This window comes from Trachinotus anak, unplaced genomic scaffold, assembly GCF_046630095.1.
Source record: "Trachinotus anak isolate AG129_WGS33_773 ecotype Australia unplaced genomic scaffold, CSIRO_AGI_Tana_v1 ptg000012l, whole genome shotgun sequence".
Taxonomy (NCBI): Eukaryota; Metazoa; Chordata; class Actinopteri; order Carangiformes; family Carangidae; genus Trachinotus; species Trachinotus anak.
In genome coordinates, this window is record NW_027273863.1 from 4,991,411 (window position 1) to 5,016,972 (window position 25,562).

General features: G+C 39.6%; 1 protein-coding gene across 10 annotated transcripts in view; it reads right to left on the bottom strand.

Annotated features, from left to right (window-relative positions):
- Positions 1 to 25,562, bottom strand: part of ctnnd2b (catenin (cadherin-associated protein), delta 2b) — a 187,592-nt gene that overhangs the window by 16,125 nt on the left and 145,905 nt on the right. For all 10 annotated transcript variants that reach the window (XM_071491658.1, XM_071491656.1, XM_071491650.1 and 7 more), the window contains 5 exons: positions 18,899 to 19,085; positions 9,505 to 9,622; positions 6,832 to 7,014; positions 1,992 to 2,165; positions 328 to 478 (listed from right to left, as the gene is read on the bottom strand). In XM_071491658.1, the coding sequence (XP_071347759.1) occupies positions 328 to 478; positions 1,992 to 2,165; positions 6,832 to 7,014; positions 9,505 to 9,622; positions 18,899 to 19,085 (813 nt within the window). The remainder of the gene's footprint in view (positions 1 to 327; positions 479 to 1,991; positions 2,166 to 6,831; positions 7,015 to 9,504; positions 9,623 to 18,898; positions 19,086 to 25,562) is intronic.

Genomic DNA, 25,562 nt, shown 5'->3' on the forward strand with positions numbered 1-25,562 from the left:
AAAATAACACTCAACAAAAGTGCTTGAATAAAGTTGGAAATTATGCAATAACCCACTGGCACTGACTATTTCTTGTGTCAGATTTTTTCCAGACTGTGTAGTTCTCTTTGTGTAATTACACCTGTCATGATCTACCCTTCTCTGACTTTGTTGGAGTTTTTTATCTTTGGACCTTTGTTTACTTCCTGTTTTATTTTGAAATGACTTCCCATGTGTTTTTCATGTTTATTTTACATTAACCCCCTTTTTGTGTTGTCTGCATTTGGTTTCAGTTTCTACCGCAAACGTGACAAGACTCTTTTCGTTTGTTGTGTATTAACTACTCACCGATGAGCTCCTTGTTCCTGATGTCCAGAGCCATGTTTCTGAGTGCGGTGGCCACGGCACACACCACCCGGTCGTTGTCTATTCTCAGCAGCTCCACCAGGATCGGTAGGCCCTTCTCCTTACGCACTGCAGCCCGAATATACACCGACCACTGGGCAGGATGCAGTGAGGTATGGAGAAGGAAGTGGACAGAGATGATATCAGACGTTTGTTTTAATATGCACGTACCTTCCTTTTTTAGCTTATTTTTGTCCTTATTATTGTTGTCCAGTATAGGATAGTGTGTGTCGCTTATCCTGGAAATTTATGTGACATGATGTATTATCACAGCTGTTGAACACCACTGCACTTTGTCATTTATTGATGTTAATTTTCAATTAAAATCTTGACTTGATGGTGATGCTAGAGGAAAAGTCACAGGATTAAGTCATCAGCATACATGTTCGAATGAATGTTCAAAATCTGGGTCTAATCAAGTAGCTGCTGAAATAGTTATTATGTGGAATTTTTTAATCTGATTTTGACAATAGATGACAGAGGAGTCAGTGGATCGCCAAATCATTAGGATTCAAATATTTCAAATATTTGTGGCCACCATACTGTGACACATGACGGACATGACAGTTTATTCTTGACCTTTGAAAAAGCTTTCAGACAAAAAAATGTTTTGTTTTGTTGTTATCATGTAAGCTACTCATCCTGAGGATGGCCATGTGATGTGACTGAAAGCTCTGGAAACAGCAAGTAAGACGTATTTTTGTTAAACTGACTAATACTGTATTCACTAGGATTTTCTACGTTATATCTATTTCATGAGATAAATGCAGGATTATTGTAGAATTTGCCCAAGATTTTGATGCTGTTCACATCCTGACTGTCGACAGCAGCCTTTCTCAAAGAGTGGTCGAGCAACCCCCTGTGGTCTGAGAGAAGATTTGTTAAAATATCATGCTTTAAATGTAGTGTTTCTCAAATTGTCCGCCCAGTAGCGAGGATATGTATTCTTTTCAATATTAAATCAACTTGTGTAAATTCAAACAGTACTGAAGAGGCTGGTTTGAAGTGTTGTTGGACTTCAACAATGTAACTGACTGTCGACGCAGGTAGTTGATATTTAAAACCATCCCAGCTGACATTTTTCCATGCAAACTTACCACAATACTATTGAAGTAGTAAACCCTTTTGGTTTTGGGGATGTTTGGGGAGTTAGGTGGTCAATAAGTTTTATTTTAATATTTACCGTAAGTGTTCCTTGGTCTGAAAAAGTTTGAGAAATACTGATCGACACATTTAAAAATTCCATGAGGCTAGACAATAACAGATTAATATAAAACATAAAGCAATCATCTCCCGTTTAATTCAAGTCATTATCTGTAACACACTGACAAAAACATGATACTTTTATTATTATGAAATGTATTTATGACTTGAGTCTTTTAGGTTCCATAACATAAACGTGATAATTTCAGAGAGAAGCAGACACTCATGCTTGAGGAAATTTTAAAGGGCAAGTAGGTGAGGTTTTCTATCACACAGCACAAAAAATTTGCTGTGCGCTGAAATTTCTCCCTTAAAATGCCTTCTGGCACCCACTGGAATTTCAGTTCACCTCTGCAGATGCCCTTTAGTATCACAATGATACAGCCACAGTACTGATTCCTTACCTTCCAGCTGCCAGCAGCTAGGTTCTGCAAAGCCCCAGCTGCTCCCTCCAGGGTGTCTGGGTTGGAACACTCAGACAGCAGTGTGAGGTAGGGCTTGACGATGGTGGGGTGCCATAACATCTGGATGCCTTTCGGGGGCTCCGCCAAGTCTGGAAATGGGCCGACACCGTCCCACTGCGGAAAAAGAGACATAATTCAAGATAGAGAAGCACTCTGAATTCTGTGTGAGGGGCGGGGTTTGACGGTGGTAGGGTGCCAGCAAGGTCCCCTCAGGCAAGAGCACGAAAGGAGAGAGAGAAGGTTTACTATTCATAAGCAGTGTATAAATAAGCTGGCATTCATCTATTTGTGCATGTTGTATCTCCTCTGTAAATGAAATCTGACATTTTCTCCTGCATCAATGGTGCATTTGGAAAAGACAAATCCATATTGTACATCAATAGCTGTGAAAATGGTGGCTCCTGAACACTAGAAATTTCTTAGTGAATCTGCAATATAATTAAGTCATAATTCAGATCAGAGGGACTGATAACTGACAACAGTGTGTTGATGAGTAAAAGTATAATGTGAGTAGGCACATTATTAAAAAAAACTTCATTTGCACCATTAGTTAGTACTCTGGACAAGATATTAGATTTATTGCTATACATTCCCCTTTCTTTTAGATATACAGAGAACACTACACTTTCAAATGCAAATCTCACAGAGGATCACTGGTGTCAGCCTGCTCTTCATCCAGGACTACACAGTGGGGCTGGCCAATAACTCAGTATTTTTGTTATGGACTTTCAAATGAATAATAAATTATAACATGTTATCATTTACAAATTTTTGTGGTCCAAATTAATTACTTGTTCTATGGCAGGGTTTTGTTTTGTCTGGTTCCATGTAATGCATAATGATAGATTACTGATCTTTGATTAGAACATTTTGTTATTTTACACAATTCGACACACATGAAGTGATACCAGAAAATCTGTGTGTGTTTGTTAAAAACCCCTTCTCTTGTATTGAAGAAAGTGAAAACATTCTCATTGAAAATGTGAACAATTAGGCCTAAGCATAAAACTAGCCTCTGTCTTGCCTGTCCAAGCAGGTTAGAATGAAACAACAGGGGGACATTACATTTTTCTTGTCATAATTACAGTCATAACATTTATTAGCTCTAAAGTGCAATACAAGAACAATGCTGCCGTTTTATCTATGTGTCTTGTCCATGGTTCATCATATTGTTGAATTTTTGTCTGAGTCATGCAGTTTCAGCCTCAGTCTTTCAGCATGATATTATGTAGGCAGCCATTAAGTCCATATTTCAGTCTTTTACAGGACTCTTGTTCTGCTTGAAGCATTAAAAAGTTGACCACCAACATCAACCATCTGATGAAGCTAACGTTAGCTTAATTAGCTAGGTAGCTATAGCTGTTAAAACCTACTGGTAACAAGTTTTAGCTGAAAAAAATGACAGCTGCTGGCTAGACATGAGAAGCCTGCCTCTGCCTGAAACAAGACCAATTGTTTAAAAAGCTGTAAATCTGCCATTTTTAATATCGTAAACAGCGAATGTGTTGCACAATAAATGACAGGCTAGATAGGCATAGCAACAGGGAGGAGGGGCGGACAACTAACAGTCAATAGACCGAAGCCACCTCATATACAAAGCAAAAGTAGTTTTCCTGTACATAATAGCTATATGTTTATGTTATGTGATGCTTTCCTTTCTTTAGTATTGTAGTCTTTTTAGCTGTATGTCTATCTTCAATTACACTTTAGCCTGTGCTCTGTCTATAGGTGTATTTATGTCATATGCTCCCTTCTTGTCATTGCATAATTTTATCCCACGTTTGTTTAGTATAGAAAAATATCACCTCCCATCCTCCTTCCATCTGCAGTGACATAATCCCACATGACATCTGTTAAGGCTCTGTAAAATCTCCAACAAACTGCATTGAAATTAAATCACGTTTTATGTTGTTGTCTTCCTTTGATTCCCTGTTTGTCTTTGACCTTGTTAGTCTACTACTTCCTTTTTTCTCAGTCTCATCCTTTTGTATTTTCTATCCTCCACTTTACCCCAATTCTCCTCTCCTCTCTTCCCTCTCCTCTGCTCTCCTCTCCTCTAATTACCCCACAGTTGATGGAGTTTTGCCCTCTCCAACAAGCTCCCCAATCGCCACTTCATGGTAATCACCCACAGCTGCACTGGAGTGGAGACAGACAGATTGAGGGGTGAGGGGAGGGGTTACGTATCATTATCATAGAGAGGTTATGATTTGTCCCTTTATTTCCTGATCCCAGGGTTAGCTTTAAGATCACTCATCCCTCTAGTTCTGCCTGGATACACAAAAAATTTTCAGAGGCTTCACTCGACAAAAGGCCTGGTTCATCATTACCATTTTTTTTAAATCTCCTTTCTCTGTCTTTGCTAGAAATGAAAGGGAGAAAAAACAGCATGCAGGGCTAATGAGCAATTCACCCCGATCCCCCGGAAGTGTTGGGTTTTCAATCCCCACAGCTTCACTAGAAGTTGTAAAAGGCGTCTTCCACTCAACCAGAATGGGATGCTGATTGCTTATTAGCATGACAGAGGTTAGAGCCTACTCCAAGGAAGCTGTTTGGTTTTTGCCAATTCTTCAACTAAAAGAGCGTTCATTTTCTTAACCAAAGGCAGGATGAAACTCTGCCTGTTGGCAACAGATGGACACAGCCAGGAAATCCAGAGTGAAACACTAAATCAGCTTGGTATTTTTGAGTCTGAGCACAGGTAGTCATGTACAGGAAGTGAAAATCGGTTGAATCTGTCGGTAAAGCCATAATCTTCTGATGCTGCTGTGTAATAACCTGGTAGCATGTGTTAACATCTAATCTAAGAAGATTCACATTTGTGCCACATCATTAAGCCTTTCTTGATATATGTATTGTGAGTCATGGACGTGACTCTAAATAATCCAGGTGGTTGGTGAATGTCACGTCAAAGTAGCTGACATCATGAATTTCAAAGAAAGCTGTACTGCATTCATGAATATTCATTCGAGACTAGAACCAAGGGTGAACTGGGCAAATGTTTTTAAACTGGAAACCTCACAGAGCATTTTAACACCGATTGTGTCACAGTGATACAATTAGGCTATCCTGTTTCAAAGGCTCCTTCAAATGCAGCTGAGAAATGCAGCCTTTTTTTCCTGGGCAACAAAGGGTCCAGCAGATGGATGCTTCATGGCCCAACCTAGCATTGAACGCTGAAAGCAATCAACAGGATTTCACTTTTAAATGTAGATTTTGGGTTTCAGCTTAGTTCAACAGCTAATAGAAGAACTGTTAAAATCAAAGGCTTTAAAACCTCAATTTTTTGTGAAAAAAAGTCATGTGTTGTCAAGGTTGCTAGGAGACAGGAGCCGCGGTTTGCGATGCAGTGGTAAGGGTGGGCACAGCTGGTGATGCAAAGTGACAGTGTGATTGCGCTGCATGCAGGCAAGTAAGATTTTACATTAATATAGTAATTAGCTCATTTGTCCATTCGCCTGTCTTACATATCACTGCTTAGTTTTTGTTCATTGGTGAAAAATATAAAAATTATGTCTTAGTTCATGTTTTCAGAGGTTCTTTTTATTCAGTTTTAATTTGTTTTCGATAGTTCACCAAGAATATTTTTTGTCATAGTTCCATTGGTGAAATCTATACCGCAGAAGAGCATAATCAATATAAACCAAAATGTCTGACAGAGGAAACAAATGATACTCGGTAACGTCAAGAACATGTACCACTGAGCTAACAATGTACATGAGCAGCAGTTTATTATAGTCCACAATGAGCACATCCATCTGCCGCCTCTGTATCTGGCTGCCATGTCCCTTCTTGTTGGTGCCTCCTTTGATAAGAGTCTTTCCAGACTCTCCCATCTCTCACGAGCCCTGCAGCTTGCAGGCATGTTAAGCATTGAGACAATAATTTACACACTCTGCTATACTGCTGGGTAACAAACTAGTTCACTTCCTGAGAGATCTGTTTCCATGTATTGTTTTCTTATTACCCAGAGCAACAGCACGGCTGCTACTGTTTTCACATTGTGAGTCTGTGCATTGTTTCATCAAGGCACAATGTGGTCCTGGAAACACCTACTGTAGCAGGAACTACCACAGAGGTGGTTGTTCAGGTGTGTAGTTGAGATCAAAATAAAGGCCAAATTCAAAGATGATTGTGGTCCAACCCGTACACTGGGCCAGAAGAAACATAGCTATAGACCAGATGTACAGTATCTTGCTATCTGGGAAACTTTTCATAGAGTTGAAACATTTCAACTTTCATGTCTTTCCCTGAATTTATGCTGCTCACAGCAAATCTGCGTCCAGTCACTTTTTTTCCTCTGAGTCTTCACCGTTGCAGAACACATTTACTTTTGTGCAAAAGTTTGGAAGTTTTGGAATAAAGGTATCTCTCAAAACCACAGTCTAAGTATTGCTCCTTGAATATGTCTGGGGGAGCTCAGGGGATACACGGTATAAATAAATAAATATTTTTGTACAGGCAAGTAGAGGACAGCAGCCGTCAGCTCGGGCCAAACCAATCATCAGCTTTTCTAGATTTTCATCTCAGAATCTGAGGCGCGGTTTAAATCACAGCAGTCTCAATTTTGTCTGGTAACAGCAAGAAACTAGTATTTTCTGAATCCCCTATTCAAACAAGAAACCTAGTGAATCTCCAGTATCACCTGAACTAGCTAGCTGAGGTGAAGCATCAATATTTGACTGAATCAAGAAAGAAATCAAGAGAAGTGGACATTGAGATGAAAAAGAGCTGAAAATGAAAGAATGGAAATGAAGACTTCCTTCTTCTTTCCTCTCACCTGGTCGTGCCCCTTCTTTTTCTTCTTCTTCTTGCCCCAGCATCCAGAACTCTCTGCGTCCTTCCCGCCAGTGTCACATAACAGACCGTCCAGCTCCTCCGACCCCCCCTGCTGGCTGTGAGATGTCTCTGCAGCCAGACGGTACGACAAGTTCCTCAGGATGCACACACAGTTCTCTACGGTCTGATGGAGAGAGGGCAAGAAAAGAAGAGAAGACAGGAATAGAGATGAAAAGGAGAGAAGTGTGGAGAAGAACAGATGTAGAGATGAAGGAGGGACAGATGGCAGACAGGCGAACAGACAAACACACTTAAAGTAATAGAGTAGACAGGCACACACAAACTATATGACGATACTGCAGACTGTTTATGCATTTCATAAACCCAAATATATACACACATACACATACACACGATGTGTGCCTAGTGTAGACAAACACACATGCATACACTCGCTAATCCTATTGTTGTTAGTGGCTATGCAGTCACAGACTTTGAACTTGTGAAGGATTTCTGCGGATTAAAAACTTCACATCTCCTTGTGAAGAGCCTCCCCTCAACACACCAACACACACAGCACACTCTCATACACACTGGCAATGCAGTCAAACACTCAAACACTTTTACACACATTTACACAGGACGCACATACAGCGTATGAGCACATGCACACAAAACAGATTCACATGGATGCTCACAGGCTCACATAAAAGCACACACACACTCTCTAGTGATGTTTCTGTGTCACTGGCCATCTGGGTTGAGTAGTATATGGTCCACTGTAAAAAATGACAAGATGGGCCAGCTCATGATTTTATTCTGTATTTTTGCATGTACACTCAATAGCTTTAGTCTTTTTTATTAATATTTTGAAATTTTTGGAAAAAAAAAACGGTGGTGTAGCTAGTGACAGACCTGTACTTCCCACACACTTGCAATAATTTGTCATTTATTTGCAATGTTTCAGTGCTGGACTTTCATCCTCAGGCTCTTTTTCTCATGCAACCTGATTATTGAGTCCATTTATATGTGCTTTTGATGCAGCATGAATCTTTGGAGCCTAGGGGCTGATAATCTGTATTGTGTAGGGCTGAAGTACACTGATGAATGATGGTTTTTCTATATGCCATCTTAAGGTACTTAAGGTACAGCCTGCTAATGATTATTTTTTAGCTTTCTGGGGCCTGGAGGATGTTTCTTTGAGGACCTACTTACAGACATGATATGGTAGAGGTATACTTGGTTATTGACTAAACTTAAATATTTTTGCCCAATTTCGTGAGATTGTGTTTATTTATTCATTTATGATATTTACTAATATATTGATATTGTTTTTTCATAATATGTAATTATCCCTACAGGGTAATCTACTCATTTAACCTGTAACATTTGAGAATGGATCTTTGAACATTTTTTAAGTATGTATTTGCCTGAAGCATTCATTTTATATTAAACTTCCCATATTGTATAAAATGAGATGTCCATGTCTTTTGTGATTATAAAGGAGGTCTAGGTTCTATATTAATACTGTGAAAGTATCAGAGAGAAATGCACACAGCCTGTATTCACAAACCAAGCCTTAAAACGAGCCGTCAAGACTTCTGTAACTTCATGATGTCACAACAAAGCAGTCGCTGCTCTCAGCCATACCCCCAACACAATTGTTGATCACTCAGAAGACAGTTAACCAATCAGAAGATAGGCTCAGAGACTCTCCTCTGATTGGCTCACTCTCCTGTTGTTACTAGCTCCAGAGAGAAGCCTGAGAAAGGAGATGTAAAACTACATTTATATATATCTTATAAAAATATATCTTTTATGGATATGGACACTTCAAATAAAACACCGGATAAACTTAAAATATGAGGAAATTGTAAGTAGTTATATCGTGAATTGATGTCTGTTAATAGTTTTTTTCTCATTGGATGTGGGTAGAGGCGATTTGTTGCTGGCTTACAGCTACCCCTATTTAAGATGGCTCCTCATTGTCAAAAACCATTTGCCTGACAAAAGCCTAGCACTGAAACGTTTTAAATAAACAACTTAGTGCAAGTCAGACAGTGTGTAGGATTTTTTAAATTGCTACTTCGGATCAATTCATCCTGCTCCTACACACCTGCCTCACTGACCAGATGTGCAAAGAGCTCTTCTGCTTTGAAACATGTAGTTTGTTGTTTCAAGATATTGCTCATTGATTAGTGATGTTAATGCCAGTGGCATCTCTTTTCAATAGAAAATATGACTTCAAAAAAAAAAAGGATGTTTAATGTAAATGCTGTGAGTCTAAAAACAAAACCGGGCTTTACATTTTTTACAGTGTGTAGTTTGTGTCCTGCAAGCCTTGGTCATTTACATATGAACCACAGGTAAACAACTTTTAGAAATTAGTATGCATATGCAGTGTACACATACAGTCTGCAAAGGCAAAGATAACTCATTCAAATGTATGTAAATTAAAGATAATTTTTACATTGTAATCATCCTGAAACATGTTTGCAAAGGAAAAATAACCACTTAAATTTTAGATCTTGAACAAGGATACACACATATACATGCAGACACACACACACACAGGTAATTTTGTGTGTACATGAGCTGGAGGCTACTTTGAAGACTGTGTGTACATGGCAGTTGATTGTATGTATGTGTATGTGCATGTGTTTGTGTGAGCTACCTTGCTGTCAATCTCACTGCTCCCCAGAGCAGTCTGGATGACGTAGAGCAGGGCGTCTGTCAGGCCCTCACACTCCCTCATCCTCCTACGGGCCTCTTCGCCTGCCGAACTCACATTCCTGTTATACAAACACACACACAGAGGTACACACACACCTCATCAATTAACTGAAAGAAAGACTGAACAAGCATATGGATATGTGCTACTGCATGTCCATGTGACAGAGAGGAGAGAGAGGCTGAGTGTTCAAACTGTTGAAGATGGCGAGGAGATGCTCTTGCCCTCAGTGTCTGTGAGAAATGGCACCAAACTGCCAAAACTCCATTAGTTGCATTTGCTTTCCAGCTCTTTAATAACAACTATCACAAATTTCACCTCAAACAAATGTGTGCAATATGACACATTTCAACACATTTTATCACACAAATGAACAACCAGTACAGTATTACACATAATCATCATGCATTTAGTTAATGTCCAAATACTCCATTGGCCTTGCATTGGCTTTTTCCTATCATGACAGTTGTTATCATTAGGCGCTGTGGAGACTGCAAGCATTAAATGAGTTTGTCTGTCAGCGTGACAGGCGTGAGCAAAGGTCAACGTGTCACATCCAGTACATTATTGGTGGCTTCATTAATGCTTGTTCCTTTAGCGTCAACATGGATGCCGTGTCAAGACAGACGGCTTGACACAAACAAAAACTTGAGCAACTGAGAGTAGGAGGACTGTTGAAAAATATACTCAAGACAAACATTGGCACACTGTGGCATTTTAATGGCCATATTAATGCTGAGACACTGACCTTAACCATAACCCCTGTAATCAAACAAGACTATTAACAAGAAGACTGACAGTCTCTCCTGGCCTTGCACAAAAATTTTACATTGCGACACTTAATTATAATAATTTTAACAATTCTGCATAATGTTGGCTTTGTTGTTCCAGTATTGTAGCAGACTTGTTCCAGACATTTCAATCACCACTTACATCTCTGACTAAAATATATATAAATAATCTGGTGCTAATTGTTATCTCCAGTTAGAGAAACAATTCACCAATAAGAACTTTGCGGGCAGGGTTTTATATGGGGGACATTCTCTTCCTACATTCATGAAGGCGGCAGAAAAATGGTGGATATAAGTGACGCAGCTGTAAAGTTGATTGTAAGTTAACATGCCAACTGATATTCTAGCTGTATCAGTTTTGTTTGCTGACATGTTGTTATCCATATCAGTTTTGTATCAGTTTTATAAGGCCAGAAAATGTCAAAATGTATGTGTGACTTCAGTTTGTTGTGGATGTCGGCCCCCAAGTGCCAAGCAAAATAAGTAAATGAATGAATAAATAAATGAATAAATACACATTGCTGCTTTAAGTAACAAAGATGGTGACCAGTCTTTGCTACTAAAGTACCACAGGTGTCAAAGACAAATGCCAGTTTGAAATTGCATTTTTTTTCTACCTGGACTAACCTGAGTTTGTTAAGGTCATCTATCTGATGTACAGTGACAGTTTTAAGAGAGGTCTGACCTTCAATGTGAATGCATAAAGTAGCATAAAGTGGAGTGACATGTTTTAGTTATAAACCAATGTGTTTTATTGTGACCCTCAGAGTCTTAGTTCTATTAAATTACACAAGCATCATATTTTAATTATACAGTTAAATAACCAGTGGATTTTTTTTAGTCTAGTCTTTTCTAGTCTGCATCTCTGCGGGCTTTTTCTGTTTAACTTGAGCCTTGGTGCAAGGCTACCTGAGTACACACACACACATATCATGCATACACAACATGGCACTGACTGAAGGTTATAGTTACCTGTATTGTGCACCATAAGGATACTAAAGGGTTAACACAAAAATAAACACTTGAATGATACTTTCAAACCAGTTTATATGCTTTTTTTCCCCACACATTTCCTTCATTTTGGTTACTACTTGTTAATGAATTCAATTCAATTAACCTTAGTAAATTTGGTATAATTAATCCCTCTGAAGCATTCCCTTGCAAGGCACCAGGGCTGCAGATTATCTCTCATTAAGATCTTTCAGTGTGAAGAAGCTAAATAATGAGAGAAAAAAAACACTGCAGGAAAAAGGTTATGTGTCTACAAGGGGAGCTTTCAAACAGAACAGAACTGGATTAATCCATAGTGTGCTGCTGCTGAGAGAAAAAGTGCACTGACAAAAATGTCAATCTTTTGGTAACAACAGGGAGTGACGGTTTGTCTTTAATTGTACAATCAAAAGCAGGGTTCTGCCAGATGCCTCTGTGTGTGTCTGATTTTTTTTTTGTTAGAGTGAATTCTGAGAATTTTATGCCTTATAGTCAAAGAAACAATCCAGCCACATTAAATAAAAACACATTTTCTGCTCTCAAGACCAACTAAAAAAAAAAAAGTAAAAAAATAGTTCATGAAGATTTAAAAATTTACTGAAAAGACTCTCTAGCTGTGTCTAAAATCTTCATGTAATATAGAAAATGAGCAAATCTCTGATTCAATATATGTATGTTTTAGTGCGTTCAATGTTAGTATGCAAACTTTATATATGATGTGGTGACAGGCATGCACACAAAATGCTCGAATGTTAAGTACCATGGAGCAAAATGTCCTTGCATGTTCAAAACTGTCTTGTATTTTTTGTTACTAAAAGGAACAACCTGGTCTGGGGACGATATAATGGACAATTAAGGAGCGGGAGTGGCAGTCGATGTAGGAAAATTAAAATTTAAAAGGTTCTTGTTTTAGCTTTCATGACCAAATACTGCTTTATTCAGGCAAAAGAGATATAGAGAAAAAAGTATAATTACAAAAACAAGCTAACAACCATCCAACACCTTACACAAACACACGGAAGACTTGCACTGTTGGACTACAGTCAGTTTCACATCATCACCATGGCAGAATTAACCTGCTACAGGACCCTGGGGCATAAATAAGATAATGTTACCTTCTGTTCTTTCATAGAATCCAGCGTCACTCGTCATAATTAACTTACTGTGCCCACTCGTTTAAGGTATAAAAGGTATTAACTTGCATTTTACTTTGTACTAAAAGGTTTTTAAAAGTCTTAAATTAATTTGGTGAACACTGCAGAAACCGTGGCTGAAATAAAGAGATTAATTAACTGTAAGGCTAGCTTTGAGTGCAGTCTCCCAAGCTGTTATTTATGAAATACATTATTACACACATTTTCTTCAGGACTAAATGTAACATTAATTCCACGCATATAATTAATTAAAGTGACCTGGACTCAGATAAATGGCAGAAAATTGACAGATGGATTACCCAATTTAAAAAAAAATTAATTTAACTTCATTCTTCTTCAAGTTTTTGGTAAGCTATTCTTTACTGAAGCTCATGGCTAACCAGCTAAACTGCACTCAAAACAGTGAAGAAACCTTAGCTGTCAGACGCTAGTTACAGGGAATACTGCTCCCACTGCCTTGAGCCTTGAGCCTTGAGCCAGTACCACCTATGGTAGGTGGTACTGGCTCAACTTTGGCAAACAGAGGCATACTGCAGCGTCTCTAGCAGCTAGCATATGCTAGTTAAGCTATGCCTAGGAAGCTAATGGCACAAGGAGCCTGCACCCTCAGAGGTAGCTAATCTGGCAGTTAATTAATCTTTTTATTTCAGCCAGGGTTTCTGCAGCGTTCATTTAAGACTTTTAAAGGCCTTTTTAATACCAAATAAAATGTCATTTAATACCTTTTCCAAAGCCTTATGTAAAAACAGTGGGTTCTTATATATGAATTACGTGATTACACACATTTTTTTCAGCACTTAATGTGACATTAATTCTTTGAAGTATAATTAATTAAAGTGACCTGGACCCAGATAAGTGGCAGAAAATTGACAGATGATTACCCAATTAAAACATAATTAACTTAAGTTTTAGACACTTTCCTGTTTGGAGGAAGCTCTCTTGCTGCTGTGGCTAGCAGTAGCAAAATAGCTTGCTACAGGTCTGATGGCGCTGACTGTGAAAGAATTAAACAGTGTTCTTTAAAGCCAGACACAGCACATTCAAATATGTCTGTGGCGGACAAGAGAAAAAAAAACAAAACAAAAAAAAAAAACTCAAGACCTTGGTAAATTAAATCTAAAACTTCTTAATTCCTTTTTGAGGGAACTGAATTCAACACTGAAGATGTAGCCTGTTTAGCATACCAGCTAATGGCTACGCCTGCAAAGCTGCCTCCCACCATGGACAAAGGGGATTCCAAGTGTCTCTGCACCTGTGGGAATAAACCAGGTCTGCGCTGCTTGTCTCCAACTGTAACTTACTAATTTAGAAATATACAAGCACAACACTGGATTAATGATGGGGACCTGCAAATCAGTTAATAAAGCAGAACCCACCTTAAGGCCCTTGTCATGCCAGTTGATTTCTCAAACAGATACTTTATTAAATTCACTGTGTTCTCTCTCTCACATGCAGCATTCAATAGATATACTGATAATGGATCAGATAAGGGCTACAACAACACCTACTGCTTTACTGTATTCATAAATGAAAGAGTTGAAGGTGTCGTTGCTGCTTTCTGCTTGTCATATCAGTGAGACTGGGACTAAGCTTTGGTGAGATAGATGCATTTACACTTTTTAAATACAGCATTTGGCAAGTAGTAATGGTTTTGTGTTTCTGGTCAGCTTGTAAACACAGTAAATAACAAGCTGACTTAACCTGCTCCTCAGTAATTGCTGCTGAATTTGTGTCACCCCTGCAAATTCAATACAGATAATTTATGCTCGGCAGCGTAGCAGCACAAGTTTCAGTGCTTCCTGTTAGTTGGCACGACGGCATATGCACACACGAGCGGTGAAACAAGCAGCGAGTCAACAGAGGGAGAAGATGTGCATGTGAAAGTTAGAGACAGCGAGGCAGAGACAGGGCTAGACAGGAGAAAAAAAAGGATAAAGGGGGGATAATATGATTGAGAGAGAAAAGAAATGAAGTAATAGAATGAGATGGAGACGGAGCAAGGGAGGAGAGAGTGACTAAAGGGAAAAGAGGGTGAGAGAGAAAATAAGAAAGTGAAAGGGATAATGGGAGATGGAAAGAGAGAGAGAGAGAGAGAGAGAGAGAGAGAGCAGGTGGCCGGCGGTATACCAAACCCGCCATGAAATATTCAATCTTTAATCAGACTCCCAGCATTCCCTAACGAGGCGTGAGAAAGATGAATTAGCCCTTCGAGTTTAGGGAGCTGATCCACACGAAGCTATCTCCTACAACACACAGACACACACAATCAGACTCGCACACATCACAGTACCAGATGTGTGCGTTTTCACTCACGTACAGTATTAGAAGCGACTAAAGCCCCTGTTATTTTCCAATGTGTGCAGTTTATTTTCACTGAGAGCAGGTGAGGATACATATTGCATCTAAGATTAATTGCCACACATATAGTTAGACAGAGAGACAAATAGATAGATGGAGGCACGCACAAACACACATGCATACACACACACACACACAAGAAGCCAGACAAACTAGCAGACCATTCGATTTTCGCTCAACTTTAACCACGTCTGCAAGAGTAAATATGTAGAAATGTCAAGCATTGTCCTCATTTCAAATCTCAATACATTCAGTAAATGAAATGAATTGCAGCATAATTAAGGAAAATTATTTTCTAACACATACTGAAGGTTTGAGGGAATAATAACAGATATATGTATGCAATGAGATACAGTGAAAAAAGACAAATGCCCACAGATACTGTTGAGGTTTCAGGCTAAGTTGTCATTATTCTGTCTGCAAGATGTGTGTTTTTTTTTCTTGTGATGCTCAAATGTGTGATGAAGAGGAACGAATTGCACATCAAAAAAAGATGTGTGGTACACAGCCAACATGTCTCTGTTGGAAATATTTATGAGCTCGGACTCGACCACAGAAATTTCATCATGCAGTCTTGAGTTTGGAAAGCATCTCAGCAATACAAATTTAATGTGCAGAAATAACTAATCATTAGTTACATCAAGTTTTAAAGGCCCTGAAAAGAGGTCTTCTTAATTTGCTTCTTACTATGAGCAGTTGGGTGATCAGTCAAACTGAACTGCTGTTCATTCAGCCTGGCAGTTTTCATAGTGTTCATATTCCTGTCGGAAGGAGTTGACTTTTGTTTTAACATAACCACTCAGTAGAAACGCTAAACTTACGCCACATATCCATCCTGCAGATGTGATTTTCAGTCAACACTGAAAGCTGCAATGGTGGCTTTCGTATCACCTTTCTTACAATTTTACATGGCTGTAGATTGACAGCTAGGAAGCAAAGCTCTGATTAGTCAATTATTTCTCCAACCTGTGGAAACTAATGAGCACTACATCAGACCTGTTTAACTGAGCTGTGGACCTTGTGGACCTGGAACCAGGCTGACTGGGTCCAACATGAATAGTTCCTTTGCTTGTTTATGCTGCCTCCATCACTCAAATCTGATTAACACAGCCAAACTCTTGACAAATAATACCTAAGGATGTTATTTTCCACTGTGACTACTGTCTATTTAGTTATTAATAATTAATGTTACACAAAAATACTTAATGTGAAAAAGTTTTAAGGGGACCCTCTATAGTCTTTTTAAAGTTTTTTTTTTACCCTTTTACCCTTTATTCTGATAGCCATGGAGAGAGGGAGGGAGACAGACAGAGAGAGAGAGAGAGGGAAGTCAGGGAGAGAAACCTGGGCCACTGCAGGTAGGACTGAGCCTTTATGGTACGCAGTCTACCAGGTGAGCCACGGAGGCGCCCCCAGCCCTTATATTCAAACTGTTGATACACTGGATCTAGAGTAAAGATAATGACAATGGATACTGTAAACACAATCAATGTAAAAGTAAGTAGAGTCATTTTAAAAGAGTTACAGTTATTTTAACATTTTTAAACAACCTTTACACCTTTATAAAATTCCACTTTGTGTATAAATTGTTGACCTACACAAATCACTCTGTGTAGGTCAACAAGCTGAACTACTTGTTGATAAAAATGTTCACAATGACTAATAATATATGGAGTAATAATAATGGAAGCTTGGGTAGCTTGATACTGCCGTAGACTGCTTCCATAATAACTTGTATTGAATTCTGCTGAGTGGAGAGCACGGGAGGTCTGAAATGAAGTTGTGTGTGTAAACCTTTAAGGCAGATGGCAGGAACACAAAACAATATTATGATGGATTTCTGCAGATGAAATAGTAGAGAGCAATTCAACAACAGACAAAAGCTAATGCTTCTATACACTGCTTCCAGAGCTGCAGAGCATTTCTATTTAGTTTTACAGAATGGAGAACAACGAGAGACTGCTGTCACACACGCACGCACGCACGCACGCACGCACGCACGCACACAACACAGACACTTTAATTATGCTGCTTAATAGGCAGATGATGTATTAGTTGGTGAGGTCAGTCTGACACCACCACTACCAAACATGCCTTCATTATCCCACTTCTTATCCTCTTTATATTCATCATTAGTAAGAATGAGTGAAGTCAATTAATGCTCTCAACAAACACAAATAAGCTAATAATAGGCATACTTACGTCTTAGATAAGATGGCACAAGGTGTCCTACTGTATATTTGTAGCGAAACAAGTGATTAACTGCACTGTACATTAATTAATCAGTGTGCTACAATATGTAGCTTATATTCTGCTGAGTTCAGTTTATTGCATGATATAGTTCATATTATGTAACTGTTTGCATCATAATTAAAACTGCTATGATAAATATTTTTATAGTAACAATAGATCAAATGACTGTACGTATATGAATGGAGTCACTTGTGGTCAAAAACTCTGCTGTTTCCCCTCAGCTTTTAGTTTAGGTGAGTGTGATCAAGTGGAAGAACAGAATAGTTTTAGCATAACTTAAGTGGTTGAAAAGATGAGAAATGTTTTTGGGAGATTGGCTTGGTTGATGCAGGCATGAGAGAAGAACATGATGAACATGTTCACACTTTGAGGTTGTTTTCCTCAGTTAATCAGCCAAGTTGCAGGAAATATGTCAGTCTCCCCTTCCTGAGTTACAGCACTTAATAATGACCAGAGGTGTTTTAGCAGAACATTATGATGTCACAGTGAAGTCGACCTTTGACCTTTTGGATATAAATTGTTGCACTCCATAATTTTATCCTTACAGACATTTGTGTAAAATTGTGTCATAATAAAGATATGAATTCATGAGTTATGGCCAAAAACATGTTTTGTGAGGTCATAGTGACCTTGACCTTTGACCTTTGAGCACCAAATTGTAATCAGTTCATCCTAGAGTCCAAGCAAATGTTTGTGGCAGATGTAATAAAAGTCTATCCAGGCGTTTCTGATATATCGCATAACAAGAACATGAGCTCACCATGACCTTGACCGTTGACCACCAAAATCTAATCAGTTCATACTTAAGTACAAGTGAACATTTGCACCAAATTCAAAGGGATCCCATGAGGAGTTCCAGAGATACTAGCTGTGTCACAATTCCTCCTTGGGAGGCTGCATTGGAAAACTGATTGTGTCACAGCAGTGAGACTTGGCTGTCTCATTTTCAAGGCTCTTTCAAATGCAGCTTAGAAATGTGCCCTTCTTTTCCTGGGCAACAAAGGCTCCAACAGGAGGATCCTGTAAGTATATAAGTAAAACTCAAGTTTTTGTGAAAAAAAGTTACATGCTGTCAAGGTTGCAAGGGGTCTGCACAACAGTGAGGGCAGACACAGCTGATGACACAAAAAATTTGACCAAAAAATTTTATGAGTTCAACCTTAAGTCCAAGTGAATGTTAGAGCCAAATTTGAAGAAATTCCCTCAAGGTGTTACTGAGATATCACCTTCATAAAAATAAGAATTTTTATCATTAATGTCACCGGCGCAGAGCCATAGGCAATAGAAAACATAATAGATATATCAATAGAAAACATAAGAGCCAGAGCTAAATTGTAAAACCACTACTTGTTTTTTTTAATATCCAATGTGCTGAAGCCAGAACACTTAAAAAAATATGTGTCAGTCCTACTACTTCCACTTTGCACTATATGACTAGCATCATGTCTCAAGTGAGAAAATGAAAAGCCACAGAAACTCTAAAGCCAAACGGTGAGTCATCTTAAATGTAGCTAAGTCTGTCACTTCTCAGTGCACAGAAATAACACAGGATACAGCCGGCTTTGAACTAAGAGGGACTTGTGGTTATTACTAGCACACTGTGAACAGCAATTCTGCAAAGTGAGTGGACATGGGTCTCTGCTGGAGCAGCTCCAACAATAACAATCAGTTAATGTATATTGCATATTCAGATAATATGTGATTATAAAATATCTTTGTCTTCTTCATGTTGGATAAAAAATAAAATGGGTAAAAAAAAAACCCATGGGAGCGACAGACAGTGACACTGACCGGAGGCAGCCTGTGGCGTTGCGGAGGACCTGGGAGGAGTGTAGGTGCAGCTTGCGGTCCTCCTGTGTGTGCGGGGAGGTGTCCCAGCCTGAGTGAGGGATGATCACAGCATTTGTCAGCACAGCCAGGGCGTCCTGGATGATGGGCATCTTCAGGGCGTCGCATGACGACAGGTTCCACAACACACCTGCAGAGGACGGCAGGGAGACAAGAGGTGAAAACCCAATGTGGAGGAAGAGGAACAACAGAGGAGGCAGACAGGAAGAGAGAGACAGACACAAAGACAACTCCAGGCCAAAAAACACTGAAATATTCAGCAGGTTTTAATGAGTAGCAACAGACAATTACAGCAATGGCTTGACGGACTGGCATGTTCTCCAAATGAGTATAACAGGCTTTTTCACAGTAGAAAAAGCACAGGTGTGAATATTAACATTAATGTTGGCTGAATTCTGGAGTTCCAGGCTCCTCATAATGTCTGTGCTGACTCACTGTCGTGGCTGACTGGAAAACTTGAATCAAACTGAGCAATCATTAATGTTATTAGTAACACAGAGGCTGGATTACCAACCAGACAAATCAGACAACCACCCTGGGGTCCTGGAGCCCAGGAGTTTGTGGTGGGACAAAAACACAGGAAAAGATTTGCTCAGAGTCACTTATGACAAAGCTTAAAAAAATGTCCAAATGTACAAACAAGCTTCAGTTTCTTTATATTTCAGCTAATCCAGCCACAGCAGGAAGCTGTTGTTCGCAAAGAAGCTCAGATAAATGTGCTATATGCTGCCTACCCAACTACAAACAGCTGACAAGTTAGCAGCTACGTGGTGGATATATTACATTTAGCAGCTAAAGAGCTGGACTTGTACTATCACTGACACTATCAATCCTTAAAGATCTGATTCTGTACGTAGTTATGGGGGATTTGTGTGTGTGTGTGTGTGTGTGTGTTAGATGTCACAAAAGGATAAGTTACCTCAGCCTATATATATATATATATATATATATATATATATATATATATATATATATATGTACATAATTAGTAATAACCACCCTGCAACTTGTCTTGAGGTGCCCGAGAGACTTGGATCAAAACATGTGCATCGTCATAAGGTGAAACAGAAGTCACCAGTATCTTTCCATGAAAGAGCTGCACCCAGTAGTCCATCAGCTGGCCACAGCCCTTTCCTGATTGAGGACAATGGAAATTGTGCATGCAGACCTTAACCCAGACAAAATAATGGTTGTGGATTGCCAGCAGCAACCACTTAAAGTGAAGCTGATTGACTTTGGCCTGTCACGAGGGCTGTTCAGCCTGGTTTCTGTGTGCTAACCTGTGTGGTACAAAGCAGCAGAGGTCATGCTGATATGTACTCTCTTGGTGGTGTAGCTGCAGAGCTTGCTGCTGGATACCCCATCTATCCTAGCGAGACCGATTATGACATGCTGATATTTACTCAGGGTCAACCAGCTGACCGCTTGCACAAACAGGGGAACAATCAGCAAAACCTGAGACTCAAGACCCCTTAAGAGTTCGTCTTTGAGACCGGGTACAACTCACAGGACAGGTTAAAGTCTTGATGACCTTCAGCAGCTGCTGGTGATGAACTGGAGGCAGCAGAGTGACCAGTGAATATTTGTGGACATGCCTGAAGCGATGCTGCAGCACATTAAGTTCGGCAGCATCCCTTCTTCACTTGCAGCCTCTGATGTTGACACCAGCAAAGAAAGCAAACCCTGATACTGGAAACTAAGGAGGACTTTGCAAAGGTTGAAGACTGGGCAACTGCAAAGTGGGGAATTTCCCCATGTTTACTGCTAGGCAATTAATTTGTGGTAGTTTGATTAACTAATTCATAAAAACTGAAATGAAAAAACTTCAGCATTTTTATCTGACCTCAAGGCACTGATGCAGGGCCCTTTAAAGTTGCAGTTGATATGGTGTTTTCAGGTGTTTTTTTTTTTAACACATACTGTATAAGCTTTAACTCTCCATATTAACTGACAACTTACATCCTCCTATTTTTCATTTTACATTTTATCCCCTTTTATGTATGACTATTTATAATTTAAGCCGTCTGTTCCTTTACAACATTAAACATTTCCCATCATGCTGTTGAAGTAGTAGCTAGCCAGCTAAGCTAACTAGACTCCACCATGTGTGAAAACTGGCTAAGTAATCTTGCTAACAGTGCAGTTTTTATTGTTATTTTAACACCTCCAGAGACGACAACAGCTCCTGCACACTTGTGTTCATCACAAATTATTATGTAGAGGGTTGAATTGACAGTAGCTGTAATCACAGTTCACTGATTGTTCCAGGGCTGTTTTATAGTTTACTTTAGAAATATTATTACAGATTATATCAGGATATCATTTTATAAAAAGAATAATTGTATTTTGGTCTTTGGGGATTTTGACTGAAAATTTACAGATCTGGCATCTGTCATGATGATAAACTAATTAGAAACAAGACAGCAAAATAAATCGGGAGCTACATGCTTGTTTTCTTCTGGCCCAGTATACACCCAGTTCCACGGCCAGAATCTGGCCCATATACAGCATACTTGTCAGATGCTACTTCCACATCTGGACCAATTCTGGCGTGCACAAAAAACATCTTCCAGCTGTCAGTCAATACTGGAGGATAACAGCCAGAATCTGTCCAGAGGCGGAGGTATATGGGCCAGACAGGGGCCGACGACCCAGGCATATGTTGGGCCACAAGTTTCATTTTGCTGTCTGTGAAGAAAGGGCAGATGTACACACAACAAGTATACATACACACACACACAACCGCCAATTAGCACCCTGCATCTCACACAGGAGTGGCGCATTTCAAACATTCTAATATTTCAAAACATAACCTTTCATTTATTGCTCCAGGTTGCCACAGTGCAGCTGTAATTAATAGATAACGAGGTAAAACAAATTTAGAGAAGCAGCGAAAGCAGTAAATCACTTAGACAAAATTCCACTGCACCTCTCTCCTCTTCTTAATCCTCACCTGAATTCAACACACAGTGACCAGCCAAGCAAGAAAATGGAGGGAGCTGTCTCTTGCCTATTGCCGTCCACCACACACACACACACACACACACACACGCACACACACACACACACAAACACACACACACTGACAAAGCGCTTTCTTGTTTGAGCCTTTTGAGAAAAGGACAGAGAAGGTAAGAGGCAACTAATCATCACATTTTGCTGGAAAACACTTGGATTTCTTGAGTGGTTTTAAACACACACACGCGCGCGCACACAATAACCTTACTACACAACACATCATGACTCTTGTTGACCTTCATCCTGCAAAGTGTCTATGTCCTAATCTATGTACTCATATAATTACATGTTTGTGGATTTGCAAGTGTCCACCCCTGCTCATATCTGCACTCATCTACCCTGTCCTTTATTGTAATTACAGCTGTAGTTGTAGTAAAACATCCTATCCTTAGATCTTTGTGTGTGTGTGTGTGTGTGTGTATGTGTGTGTGTGTGTGTGTGTGTGTGTGTGTGTGTGTGTGTGTGTGTGTGTGTGTGTGTGTGTGTGTGTCTGTTCGGAATATGGCGTTCTCTCTTTAGCGCTGTGTTGTTCACCCTTGGCTGAACAGCAACTGTGTAATTACAGCTTCTGTTATCTGTCTTTTGTGGGTTTGTATGAATTTGTTCTGGTGTGTGTGTACATTTGTGTGTGTGTGTGTGTGTACGTGTGTACGTGTGCATGTGGATCTAAGCCCCCTCGACAAATCAGTCTTAGCGCTGTCAGTGTTTGGACTCGGTGTGTTTATGAGGAGTGTGAAGGCGGCTGTCTGTGGTCAGAAGGACTTTCTAAACGACTAGCTTCTGGCCTCGTGACGGTAATTAGCTGGGACCGTCGTGTCAGCTTAAGAGTCTTCTCTCTGTCTCATCTTATCTCCTGCTCAATAGGGCCAAAGAAGGCGTGCTGGGTTTTTGATAACCATGACATTCAACGTGACACGAAATAACTTGAGCTGACCTTGAATTCCACATTTGTGAGTCAGCAAATATTGATGTTTGTTTCCCTCCTACAGTAATAGAAAGGATATGAAACTCTGATGTGAACTAATGCTATTATTCTTTCAAGGGACGCTGACATTTCAGCAAATAAGCTTGTTTTCTTTCTTACCTGTACTTAAATGAGGAGGTCATTCTTCATCTCTGTGTTACAGGCTAACAATTATTTGGGGAATCCTCTGGGTCACGGGAGTCAATTTCACTATTCAGCACAAAGAAGTCAGCGGGAGCGGGCAGGACCGGATTCATCATAATAACGGGTCAGTTTTTGTATATGCAGTTGCAACATGAATGAAAGCCATTTTCTTTATTTGGAACATAATGATAGTCTTTCTGTTGTTTTGTTTTATTCTTTTTGATCCTCTCCTGTCTGCTCTGACCGGAGCATGGCGTGTGTGGACTGAGGATAGGCTTGTGCCGACGGACGATGATCTCGGGGATTGACAATCATCAGAGCAATCGGCAATAGCTCATGCCTTTGCCAATGTCAAGACAATATTTGGCTTGTTTTCCCATTAATGTATTAACTTATTAATATCATTCACCCTGCCATAGTGTCATGTGTATAACCACATATAACCTGTCCCAAAAACCATACAGGGTGGGACAGGAAGTATGTTGATAGAGATTCAGCATAATGTTAGCTTAAGCTCGGGACAGGATGCAGGGGAAACAGTGAAAAAATACAACTCCTAACTTCTCCAAAATGACTTGCAGACTAGTCTATATTTCTTCTGAAAATAATCTGGGTTTTGCTGAATTATGACAGAATAAAGCCTGGAACTTCATGCTGTCATTCGTTTCTATTTTCATAGAAGAAAGTGGTTCCTATGTGCACACATGTTCTGTGGAGTAACCAGGATATTTTTATATCTTTAAGTTATGTTGCTGTCATTTTTTTTAACTGTAATAGCATTTTCACACAAAAAGTAAGAAAATGCACTTGTTTGTAAACTGGATGAACCAAACCTTAAAACTTACATTGTAGGGCCAGATAAAGGGATACAGTGCTACTGCAGCATAAACACTAGAATGGTACCCAGCAGAGTGCATACCTCTGCCGAATGTTGAAAAAAACCCCTCACTCACTATGTTGAGAAATCCTGGATCTACACCAATATTTAATGGATTCTTCCCCATCCCTCCACCAGGTTTGGTGACATGGGTGAAAACATGACGTCCTTGGTGAAGGTAACTAATGCAGAACACGTGCTCTGCTCTTGCATGGATATGTGTCTCTGAATCAGTGCAAAAACGTTACGTTTAGGTGCTGGTTACAAACACCAGGGCGGTTTACTGTGACGAAAACAATGAAGCTCATCCTGCAAAATCTGAATGAAATGACTAAATAATGTATTTGACACCCTGCGGCTAAATTGTTGGAGCACAGCATGAAAATCTCCATTTTTATGAAACTCTTTTTGTCACATTGGATATATCCTGTCAACATGCATGCTAACATTATTCTGGCTTCTCTAATTTGTTGACCACACATTAAATCAGAAAAATTAGAAAAAAAAGCTATTAAAAATGAATAGATTCTCAAATAAAGAACTGAACTATCAATTTCTATCTCCTGTAACTAAAGTGGCATCTAAAAAACTAGTGGTTGCCAGTTTAAACATGGAGGAGTTGCAACAATTTGAACAGTAAAACCACACAGAAATAACCACATATTGTATGTGGCAGAACGTGATGTATGACACATGATGTCATGCTGCAGCTGCAAGAAAAAGATGATTTTTTATTATCTTGATTAAAGGCAGCTGTAAAGGCATCACTTCCTGCTGTGCAGAGTATGACATCATCTGCCGGAGGTGAACGGGAGAGGGATTTTTATCTTTGATCTGAAACACACTCACCAACACACAGACCGTCTGAGCCTGCTAATAAACACAAACAGGCAGGTGGGAAAACACACACGCACACCCACACAGCCATGAGTGTGTGACGGATGAAGGAGGTTAATTGCCTCAGCCTTACATCATGAGTGGCAGCAGGAGGTTATGAATGCTCTGTTATACGGAGGGAGGGGGAAATGAATATGTTGGCTATCTCTCTTTGTCTCGGATGCCATTTCCCATCTCTCATTTGCACTGCACCTTCATCCCCCGTCACATTTCTGTCTTCTGCGACACTGCACCACATCTTTGTGTTCACCGCTTGATCTCTATTTTTTTTTTTTTTTTTTTTTGCTCTTGATGTATTTTTGAGTGACTCCTGTCCTTGTGTGAACCACTCTGAATGTGAAACCTTCCGAGAGAAGTCATTTTTTACAACATGAGAAAGTAAGTGCTTGTGTGTGTGTGTTCTTTTTAATATAAATAATAAATGAGGTCACCAGAGGGCGGGTTTTGACAGCTCTAACAAAACAGACCTGAGTAAAGCTGGAATTAAGGTTCTCAGACAACACACACACACACACACACACACACACACACACACACACACCTCTGCTGGTCTACACACAAAATGGTGTTGTCGGTATCTGTAGGCAAAACTCACATGAGGTTGGTAAAAAAAAACAAAAAAAAAACACATTATTGTCACACTCAGAGTCAACACAAGAAAAAACATGAACTGTTGTTGGCTCTCAGAACAAACTCCATGCAGCGCA